Source organism: Uranotaenia lowii, chromosome 2 (genome assembly GCF_029784155.1).
Source record: "Uranotaenia lowii strain MFRU-FL chromosome 2, ASM2978415v1, whole genome shotgun sequence".
Taxonomy (NCBI): domain Eukaryota; kingdom Metazoa; phylum Arthropoda; class Insecta; order Diptera; family Culicidae; genus Uranotaenia; species Uranotaenia lowii.
In genome coordinates, this window is record NC_073692.1 from 86,085,477 (window position 1) to 86,097,281 (window position 11,805).

Below are 11,805 nucleotides of genomic sequence, written 5' to 3' on the forward strand. Positions count from 1 at the left end.
TGAATATTAAAAAACAAACCGAATCAGCTGTTTTTTGACAGTAAACAACTACATTTGTGTTAGTGCGATAGAAACCGATAGAAACGAATCCTGCTCTCGAGCTTGATTGATTTCGATTGGTTTCGATCGATTCCGATTGGCTTCATTGAACGTCAATTGGATTAGTTTCGATCACAACCCAGTCAGGAAAAATCGCCCGAAATCGGCCCGATTTTTGTCCGTACATCTGCTCGATCGGTCCGAAATCGTATAAGAAATCGGGCCGACTTTAGTAGAAAATCGCGCGAAAATGAAACACTTTTTCGGACGACGATAAGTTTTCTCAACCAGTTCGAGCAGATCAAATGTCAAAACAAGCGAACCGTTTTCCAACCAAATCTGAACGGTTTCCGGACCGTTTCTGGGCCGATTACCATTTTCCCTCCGAAATAAATGACTGAGTTCGGACCGAAACCAACTGGTTTTCGAACCGTTTCTGGGCCGATTGCCATAGCGTCCATCCGATAAAAAGGGCCGATTTCGGACCAAAACCGAACGATTTTTCGAACCGTTTCTGGGTCGATTGCCATAACCTCCATCCGAAAAAAAGGACCGATTTCGGACCGAAACCGAACGATTTTTCGAACCGATTCTGGGTCGATTGCCATAGCATCCATCCGAAAAAAAGGACCGATTTCGGACCTAAACCGAACGATTTTTCGAACCGATTCTGGGTCGATTGCCATAGCATCCATCCGAAAAAAAGGACCGATTTCGGACCTAAACCGAACGATTTTTCGAACCGATTCTGGGTCGATTGCCATAGCATCCATCCGAAAAAAGGACCGATTTCGGACCGAATCCGAACGATTTTTGGAACTGTTTCTGGGCCGATTGCAATAGCGTCCATTCGAAAAAGGATCGATTTCAGACCGAAACCGAACGGTTTATCAAACCGTTTCTAGACCGATTACCATGGTTGCCATTCACTCAGGTTTTTCGGTTTTTAACAAAAAGCTACAAATTATTTTTTTATTTGTTTTTTTTTAATTTTTCAGGTTTTTTCTTCTATTTTAGGTTTTGAATAGTAGCTTATATTAAAAATAATTGTATAATGATAAACTTTTTAAGGCCGAATCAATATTCATTGTATGAGTTTGGTTATGCAGTCTCAATACTACACACTATTAATTTTTTGGTGTAATTTTATGTCAAATTGGACGCACAAAATTGAAGCATCACTTTTGACATAAAATTACACCAGAAGAAACAGAAACGCTTGAAGCCATAAATCCTCTGACACAAAAAGAATGCCTGTTTGACATAATACTATATCATCAATGACGTAAATTTATGTTTAATTGGACGCACAAAAGTAAAGCATCCTTTTTGACATAAATTTAGATAGTTATCGAAAAAAAAAACATTTCATTGTGTAAAAATTCTCAATTTGCAAAATTACTTGTTATTAAACATTATTTTTGTTCAAACTATTGGAATATCAGAAAGCCTCCAAGCGATTCCAATATTGTGAAACTCAATTAACGTTTAATTACAAGTAGTTTTGCAAACTGTTAAATTTTACACAATGAAATCTTTCTTTTTTTTTCATTGTAACGATCGAAATGTATGTACGTTCCTTTTAACAAGTACATACTCATTTTATAAAATAAATTTATATCTATATGAAAAGTAATTTATCTCTCAAGGTTTGCTACAGAAATCGTTAACGCAAATTATGTAAATTAACAGAATTAATGTTTTATTTTTAAATTTTACAGATTTGCTACTATTGAAAGATGATTGGTAGATAAGTAATTCTACAAATATGTATAAATTTTAAATTTTTCTAATAGACAAAATTTCGCGGTTGTCATTTGCTAGGTATTGGAATATTGAACAGAAACATACTTGTGTATGATGAAATTTGAAAATTTGCCAATGAGTAAAAAAAATATGAATAAGATCCATCGCATTATTCGAAACTTTATTTGTTCATTAATACATAACTGATTACGGAAAAAAAATTAACTACATATTGTTTCTCAATCCAATCAGTTATTCTACTATTCATCGCTGACGTTTACTTTTTTAGTTTTCCATCCTAATGCATGGTTAACTTATATAGATAGCTCTGCAAAAGTTCTTAAAATTTCGTTGTTTCTTCCGAACATTTACACACCATGAATACACTTGAACCATTGGGACCTCGATGTATCCATCGGAGCGAGCAACAAATAAATCATAGTCAGTGCGATTTCCATCCAGATCTGAAAAAAAAAAGAAATTCGAAAAGATCTTCACTCATTATGCATATGGGACTCATGTTCATTAATCTTGGTTTTTATATAAGTGTTAAAGAACAAAAACTAATATAATGTAGATATAAAGTTTTTTCTCATTCTGGTAAACAGAAATTCGAAGATTGAATTCGCTGGAGCATTATGAAAAATAACAATAGTCACTCGGTAGAACCTCTTGCAACTGTATGTTTAAGTGTATGCAATATGCTCAAGAATTTTACAAAATCTACCTAGAAAATAAAGTTTGATGCACACATGAGCAGTCATGTAAAGATAGAAAAACTGCAGGATCTATTTACATATTTTTCGTTGTAAATAGATTGTTTTTTTAACATTGTTAACGATGATTAGAAGATTACAAAATTTTGTTATTACAACTATGTACTAAGAAGAACTTATTGAAATAAGTAATCGAATTTAAAAAAAAAAATTAAAATTATAGAACTATTTCCATTCGTATATGTAAATACAACTTACTATCAGGTATTTTTACTTTTTAGTTTAACCCAAATGGCAATTTACCGGTTTGTTGATGTACACATTAGCACCCTTGAACTTTAAAATAAAGCAGTTTTAGTTAACACAGCTACTATAAAAGCACTTCTTAAGGAGTAATGGAAAAAAATGCACACGAAATCACTTTAAAAATATTTATAAAACCGGCATAGCAACATTGAAGGAGAAGGTTTTCTTATTACAAAATTTATGTTTAATAAAAACACTCTACGGTAGCTAAAATATTCAAAAGGGCTTATTAAAACTTTATATTATTCAACTTTATTATATTAAACCAGATTTTTGTGCAAAAATTTTGAATCTTGGTTGTTTCTAGAAAATTATTCAAATAACTATTTAATTTATTATTGAAGAAGTCATGACATAAAACCGTTCAAAATGTTGGCGTATTCTTAATCACTGACGACCAATTGAAAACTAAAATAATTGAAGAAAAAAGAGCCGTCATGTCAGTTCAGCTGTTGTCAAAATAAGATTGAATCGCCCCTTTGAAATGTTACGCTAGATTTGACAAAACCGGGTGAATATAATAGGTGCCAGGTGTCCTGATTTATCAGGATTTGTCCTGATTTTCGAGAGACCGTGCTGATTTTTCAAAAGCTCTCGAGTTGTCCTGTTTTTTGAAAATTTATCCCTAAACTGTCCTGATTTGTCCTAAATTTCAAAAAAACTTTTTAAATATGATCGAATTTGTAGTCAATCTTTGAGAAAATCGTATGAGTAGGTTATAAAAATTCATTTAACAGACGGTAATCTTCGGTTCAGATGATATTTATTTGGTGTTTTTCGATATGAACTATCAGCCACTATTGCGCCTTTAATAATGCAATCTTAGGAGAAATCCTAATTACTTTCATGAATCAAGAGGTGTCCTGAAAAATCCTGATTTTTAACTTCGCGTTGTCCTGATTTTTGACGAAACCACCTGGCACCCAGAACCCAACCCGATTTGACAGAACCCAATGAACTGGATGAACCCTACCCGATGAACCAGAAAAAGTATAAAAGGCGCAAAGTCTATCGCTAATGAGGTACTCCACTTCTTTAGCAGTGCAGAAAAAATTTATTTGTCATTTTTTTGCGCAGAATTCGAAATTTTATGAAATTATGACCAATTCTTTCTTTTAAATATGACGATATTACTTTTTTTGACGCAACTCATTCATGAATTTACAAATTTCTGGTAATGTTCTGGTGGTTCACTCCAAAAGTTCGAATACTTTTGAAGACCATCACAACTAAACAAATACAACTGGATGGTTTACCTAGATATTTTAAATTACTCATCCATAGTCTATAGCCAGTTATGTTAAATTTCAACATAGTTTGTTGTTAGCGTAGACAACCTTAAAAATATTTATCAGAACTGGAAAAGAAACGAAATGTGCAATTAAATAACCAAGGGAGCGTAGGCTTTTATTAAGCGATAATGGTAAGGCAATTTTTGTGTTAAACATTTAAGTTTGTCAATTAAATAAAACTTGCCTTTGTAAGGTAGGATCATATCTAGAATTTGGAGGAAAAGGTAAAACGAAAGCCCATCGAAATCAAGAACGGGAGGCGAAAATTAACTAGATTGAGGATGCTTCTGTGAAGAAAAAAGACACTCGATGCTTAACGACAACGTAAGTACTAAACAACTTTTAACTCTGCACTCGATTGCAAATCAACTAGGACCATCTTTTTGGTGAAATTAATAAAATCTTATTTAAAACTGAAACTTTAATCATACCTCTATGATTAGTTTGTCAGATTGCCTGGTTTAACCGGAATATTTTGTTGAAAAATGCCCTGATTTGTTCGTTAAAATTATTTAAATTATTAAAAATTAAGTGCCCGGATTTTGCCTGGCTTTTAGGTAAAATATCTTAGATTTGCTAAGCTCGGCTACGCGTGGGAAGAATTCTGACAAGCCTGTCTATTTGAATCAGTTTTTAGTTCAGAGCAAGCAGAACTGTAAGTCTTTAATTTTAAATTTTTGAATCCGATAAAGTGGTAGGTAGATTTGTTCTCAGCAGCAATCATGTAAACGTGCGCTTTTCATATTGTATGACATTCAAAGTTTTTTTTCAAAAATTCTTAGCCTTAAACTTAAACAGTATAAACTTGTGTATTAAACATTACCTTCATCTTATTCCTTACAAACGATGCCACTAGAATCCGAATTTCCAGCATAGTTCACACTAGAATCAATTGCTCCCATTTTTTTTATGTTGCTGGATGGAACAGCTTTCTCAAGCACAAATAATAACTTAAATGGTTTTCAAAATTTTTGACGGTTCGAGCAATGAAGTGACGTATTCAACCAAGAAAACACAAATTTGTTGAAAATTTCCTGAGAAATGAAAGAGAAAATCTCCGTCCCCACTAAACCCATAAAGCGGGGTAAGTGAAGACACCAGCAGTCCATAACAATTCACGTGATAACTTTTTTCGCTTTTCGTCTATCAAGCTCATCTCTTCAGCATTTGTAAACAACATGTTTTGCATCACATTGAAAGCGATTTCATCAAAATTGATTCACTGCTGATTTTTTTTATTGATTTTTTAAAGTTGACTATTAGAAAAACCGTCCCCACTTACCCCGGTGTACCTTATTTATTTTCAATTCGAGGTGTGATTCAACATTTCTTAGTACCTAATCGAAAGAAAAAATAGGAACAAGATTTTGTTATGTTGATGTTTTCTAAGAAAACGATAATGGATTAAAAAATTGTAAAAATGAGACTTTTCTTTCGGAATTTAACCCAGTTAATCCCTCCTCAAAAAATAAAACTTGATTATTAAGAATTCAATCAATCAAACATTTTTGAAATTTGATTGGATCCACAAGAATTAACATTTAAATCTTGAAAATGATAAATTTAATAAGCAAATAGTAAATAATTGTGACAACGGTACTCACCTTGCTTTCCACTTTGAAAAGAACACACCGAAAACTGATTAAAAATAATCCAAGTGAAGCCACCACCTCTGAGCGTGTTTAGAATCTGGATCCGGATACGATGTTCGGGATGACATTCAATCAAAGCTCGTACACACGAGACTTTTTCTTAGAAGCTTCGTTTGCATGGGACGATGTTTTCTACGGGAACAACAAGGGGTTAAAAATGATATAAATAAAAATTGATTATTTAGTATTCAATCAATCATACATTTTAGAAGTTTGGATCTAGATTGGATCCAAAAGAATTAAAATTTAAATCTTGAAAATATCAGTTTAATAAGCAAAAAGTAAATAATTGTGATAACGGTACTCACCTTGCTTTCCACTTTGAAAAGAACACACCGAAAACTGATTAAAAGTAATCCATATAAAGCCACCACCTCTGAGCGTGTCTGGGATCCGGATTCGGATCCGGATACGATGTCCGGGATGACATTCCACCAGAGCCCGTACCGTGTGGACATTTCTTCGGAAGCTTTGTTTGCATGGGTCGATGTTTTCTGTGGGGACAAAAATGGGCTAGAAAATGATAAAACTTGATAATTTAGGACAAACATACCTTGCTTTTCATCAAATTATTGGTGGACAATATTATATGGCTTCTTCTGTTTATACCGCTCAAAGCATTTCTGAGCAGAAACAGCGGAAATGTCAGAAAAAGAACTGGGACAAACACACAATTCACACTAATCACGCACCAAAAGCAAAACACGTACGCACCCGGGCTGCTGCGATTGAAAACTGGCTCGTGTTTCGTTTTGTTCATCGCAGCACTGCGAAAAATATCGTCTGTTTTCGAGCAATCGAGCAGACGGATGGAAATCGAGCCGAAAACCGATCGAATTCTAGCCGCTAGAATTCGAGTGCCGCCATGTCTGTTTTGCAATCGGCCCGATTGAGCGAACCTTCCTGACAGGGAACATTGGCTGAGTGAACACAGGGATGCCAGGTGTTGAGGATAAAAAATCTGGGCAATTTCGAAAAAAGTCTGTGTGTGTCTGTGCATAATGAAAATCATAAATTTGGTATTAAACAAGAAAGGTGTGTTCAACGAAACCCAATCAAAATCAATTGAAATGGATTGACAGTTGATCAGCTGTTTTTCCAATTGACTTCGATCGATTTCTATTAGACTGTTGATTGAACAGCCATTCACTAATACTAACGCACTGGCGCAGTGTTTGCAGATGTAATTTTCTTTATCAGCTTCGTTCAGAATTCGAAAAGGCGGTTTACTCAAGTCAAATTGTAATGAATCCATCATTTTGGCCATCTCAATGGCAATTCTTTCCCGTATACAAGCTGTCCGAAACATTTCAGATTAGAAAGTTTGTTGTTAGACTCGTACTATATTATAATACTAAAAAAGAATTTGTTTAGAATAATGAGCAATTTTTAGGGAAAAGAAAAGCACTAAAGCGAAAAATTGTTGCTATAGGAAAATAATTATTATTTTCAAAACATACAATCATCATATTATGAAATAAAATATGTACAGTGGATCGATAAATTTTATATTTTATTTGACATTTTATTGTATTTCACAACATAGACCAAATTTCACTTCCTATTTATTTACATAGTATAGTTGGTCACTTCCTATTTGATTATTATAATAATCCAAGACCGACTGACAGATTTTTTTTTTATTTACAACTATTTTTATTAAAGGCCTTATTTTAATTTAACAAAGTTATAATGTACCGAGGGTATTCGTTTCACTAGTTAGTAGGGAAGGGGGTCGTTTTAGTCGCGGCAACTCAACAGTTAAAAAAAAACAAAACTTTAAACAAGGGACAAGGAAGGGGTTTATAGGGGTTATTCTTCTTATTATCAGTTATCCATTAGGGTCCGGTGGTGGCCTGCTGGACTGACAGATGTATTGTGAAAATGAAGTCCTAACAGAACAGCACAGAACAGCGACGCCACATCGACCGACATCTCTTTCAGCACCACGGACCAGCACGACTAGCGCAGCACCACCGACTCAGGATACCTGGCACAACAATACCGACTCAGCATGACTGGCACAGCACCACGGACCCAGCATGTCTGACACCACCAGACCAGCGCGTCTAGCACAGCACCACCAATCCAGAATACCTGGCACAGCCATACGACTCAGAATGACTGGCACAACACCACCGATCCAGTATGGCTGAAATAGCACCACCGATCAGCACCACTGACTCCGCACGACTAGCACTGCACCACCGACTCAGCACACGACAGAAAACAACGCACCGAATGACACCGCTTTCATTTCTTCTAATATATAATTTTTTCACAACAAATCAAATCAGCTGTTTTTGACAGAAAACAACTGCATTTGTGTAAGTGTAATAGAAATCGATAGAAACGAATACTGCCTCCGAGCTTGATCGTTTTCGATTGGTTTCGATCGATTTCGATTGGCTTCAATGAACGTCAATTGGATTAGTTTCGACCAAAACATTGGCTGAGTGAACAACCATTTACCAATCGAAATCGATTGAAACCAATTTCAATTGGCTGTTGAACGGGCCTGAAATTAAATTTGACGAATCGTGTGAGCGGGGAGGGGGGGCGTGTGTTGTGCTATTTGTTACTGATTACTATATAACAAACACTGTTTCCTAGCACGTACCATGCCGATCTTATTTAAAAAAAAAAGTTTAATTAATGATTGGTTAAATTCCAAAGAATACAAGCCAGATTCCATTCTAATCTGCCACTTACAATTCAAATCCGATACATGAATATTGATTTTATCACTCAATTTTGAAAGCCTGTAAAATCTGGGCTCTCTCAGCAAAAATCTGGGCAAAATCTGTTTCTGACCAATATCTGGACGAAGGGTCAAAAGTCTTGGTTTTACAGACAAATCTGGGCACCTGGCAACCCAGAGTGAACAACAATTTACCAATCGAAATCGATTGAAACCGGTTTCAATTGTATGTTGAACGGGCTTTACAGAAATGAACTCCTGTTACATGGTTTCCAATTTGTCTCCATGGGGGGCGGGTTCGCACAGCTTTGGTTGGTACCTAAAAAGTTCAAAAGTACCTCCCGCAAGCACCACATAAAACCGTTTGATTGCGGTGCCAGCAGAGATCATGTATGAAAAATTAATTGCAGGAAGCACAGCGACAATCTCGACACGAAACTTACAGGATGTTTTTTCTGACCCTGCTTCGAAAAATTTGAGATAAACACAAAATTGTTCGATGAAAGTTATAGTTCAGAACAAAGCCTAACTATATAACTAACTAGAAAGAAAGAAACTAGATCTGCATTTGTGGGAAGGTTAAATTGTCCAACTAAGCCATAGAGCGGACTTCGATCTATTTTCTACAGTGTTCGGCACAAAAACGCTAATCCGCTAAACGCTAGTTAGTCCGATAACTTTTTGTTAGCGGTTTAATTTTGCCGCTAAATTTTGATTGAGCTAGCGAATTGAAAAGTTCCGCTATTTTTTGGTTCCGCTAAATGAAGAACGCTAACTTCCATTCACTTGTTTCAAATTCACAAGTTATTACTGATAGAAGTAGACTTTTTGTCATTTGACAAGTAAAGGAGACATCGGGCATCATTCTTAAAAATGGTCACTTCGAATGGTCTCAGGGCAGAAGTGCCTCATACAGATTAACTTTTTTTTCTTTAAGTAATTCTGTTCTCAACATTCTCAGACAAACAATGCAATAAATATTGTTGTACAGTATTAAACTATTTTAAACATCATTTATATAATTCAAAGCTAGAAGGTCAATTTTTAGATACTGTTTTTTGCTTGCAAAAGTACAGTAAACGGCCTACTTGATCAATATTTTACATGACTTTAGCATGGTCGTCCACATACGGTGATTTGTTGAAATGTGCTTTTTAGGTTAATCGATGGATTTTCAAAAGCTTTTCCAAATTTCTAAGTTTTTTTAGATCTCACATTACTATCTCACACGGCAAGTCTCGAATAATAAATGCTGGAAAAATCCGCTTTTTACAACCTGTTTTAAGTGGATGAGATATTTCCTTTTCACAAAGCTGTTTTTACTAGTATTTCAAATCAGGTAAAATAGAAATAAGATAGTTTCACCATAGAATTAATTCTCATAATTATTTCATTTAGTTTTTTAGATACACGTTTGGCAATGCTCCTATCATGAGAATTTTGCATTACTATTTTGATAGTTTGAAAAAAAGTGAAACCTGGTTAAAGATTTTTCAACAGACTGGGCACAATAAACAATCTGTACTATGTTTGTAAAGTATTTGAGCAAACAAATTGAGATCCAACAATAATCCATGCTGTTGCCATCCTGTTTACGTTATTGTTTATCAACAGTTAGCGATTAGCGATTAGCGCTTTAGACTTGAAGCGATAACTTTTTCCGCTCATTTAGCGGTTTTAATAAGCGATCGTTAAATTTGAATGAGTTAGCGATTTAATTAGCGCCGCTAATTTTTCAATGAGCGATGCCGAACACTGATTTTCTATCGTTCAGCTATTCAAATAATGCCTTGGCGATATCTGGACCCAAGATGGTCTCTTTTGCACCCAAATGACATGAATCCTCTCGATGCACCGGTACTTATTACCCATCGAAAAATACTGTCAACTGGGGCATCTTGCAACACTTTTCAATTTCAAAGGCTACTAAAAAATAAATGCATACTAATAATCAAACGGATTTAACATCAAAAGTTTAAAGTTGATGGGACATTACATCAGAAAAATATCAGTTTTGTCAGTAATTTTTAACCACCCAAAAAGTAAAGTCCTTAAAAATATTACAAAAATTAACCAGAACAGCCACGATTAGTTTTTTTTTTCTTTTTCTCGGATATTCATCCCGAAGGATGATTCATCCCTCCCTGTCAATCACGATTAGTGTTATTACCATTCTTTCCTAAATTCGATCGATTCCGAAAACTCATAACGGATTTGAACCCATCACTTACTTTTCCAGCCGCTTACAGCTCATTTCGGGCTATTTAACTTTTCCAAAAAGTCAAACCCGAGTACAACCGTTTTCAAATGTTTGCTGTGCCAATATTTGCTCGTTTTGTAGTAGGTAAGTAGGTAAATAAATAAATGAGCGGCACTCCACAAGCTGAAAAGATGCTCCACATCCACCAAACCAAACTATTACCAGTACACAAAGGGCGTTGCAAATGCGTTGCCCTGAATGATTTATGCGGCGCGCATAAATGAATAAATTTGATTTATGTGCAAATAGAGCTTAATCGAACGAGACCACGCTGCTGCTGAAACCTCTCTACGCCCACACCCACTTTGCACCCACTAATACCTCCTACTACTTACTGATGGAATGTGTTGTTGGCTAGTGACCTTCTCCTGATCCCGCCGTGATTTTCCCGGCTCTCATGGAAACTCCCCGTGGTTTACTGTGCTAATCCCTTCGAGTATGGGGGGATGAATGACAATCTGTCCTGGTGGAAATTGATTTTCTTCATTTATTCCCATCATCATCATATATGATAAGTAGGTTAGAGTTAGTGAGTATAGGATAAAAAATCGCTTGTTGACAGAGAAAGGGAAAAACGAGAGTGTCGAAAAATGGTCTGGCAGTTGATTTTATCTTCATACTTAGGCACCTACTACAGAGAAGCCACTTCATTTGCATAATCGCCACTTTAGTAGCCAATTTAATCTAACTTGAAGTGGCATCTTGGATTCATCCACTCTTCTAATTTATCACAAATAGATTTTTTTCTATGTGCAGTCACGATGACACCTTGCTTGACGTCGCTCGTCGCCACAGCGTTATGCATAAAAATGGGAGACAGTGTATAGTTTGTGTTTGCCGTAGGACTTTGCCCTTTTTCAATTTTCTTTTTATCTCCATTTAATACCGCTTTACGATGTTCTTTTAACCAGCAGCCGCCGCCGGGAGTGTAAAGTACGATTTTTTTCTTCGCCATTATCCTGGCCTTTGCTATCAACTTTGTTTAGGTGATCGAGTGTTTGTACGCCTATACTGTTAGTACTCTCGTTTATGTAACCAACCAGGGTTCGAGGTTGTTACATTGCCAAAAAATGTGATGACTATGAGACATAGG

The 11,805-nt window shown here is 35.5% G+C and overlaps 1 protein-coding gene across 2 annotated transcripts; it reads right to left on the minus strand.

Moving 5' to 3' along the window:
- Positions 1–1,922: 1,922 nt before the first annotated feature.
- Positions 1,923–6,634, minus strand: LOC129748460 (uncharacterized). Of its 2 annotated transcripts, XR_008737733.1 has the most exons (4): positions 6,305–6,634; positions 6,060–6,245; positions 5,704–5,883; positions 1,923–2,249 (listed from the first exon to the last, which is right to left on the minus strand). XR_008737733.1 is itself a non-coding variant. In XM_055743102.1 (3 exons), exons 1-3 carry the CDS (start codon positions 6,509–6,511, stop codon positions 5,824–5,826), a joined length of 453 nt encoding a protein of 150 aa, XP_055599077.1. In that variant the 5' UTR covers positions 6,512–6,634; the 3' UTR covers positions 5,376–5,823. The 2 variants fall into 2 exon arrangements, 1 of the variants encoding a protein (XP_055599077.1); XM_055743102.1 differs by lacking the exon at positions 1,923–2,249 and having other exon boundaries at positions 5,376–5,883.
- Positions 6,635–11,805: the final 5,171 nt, after the last annotated feature.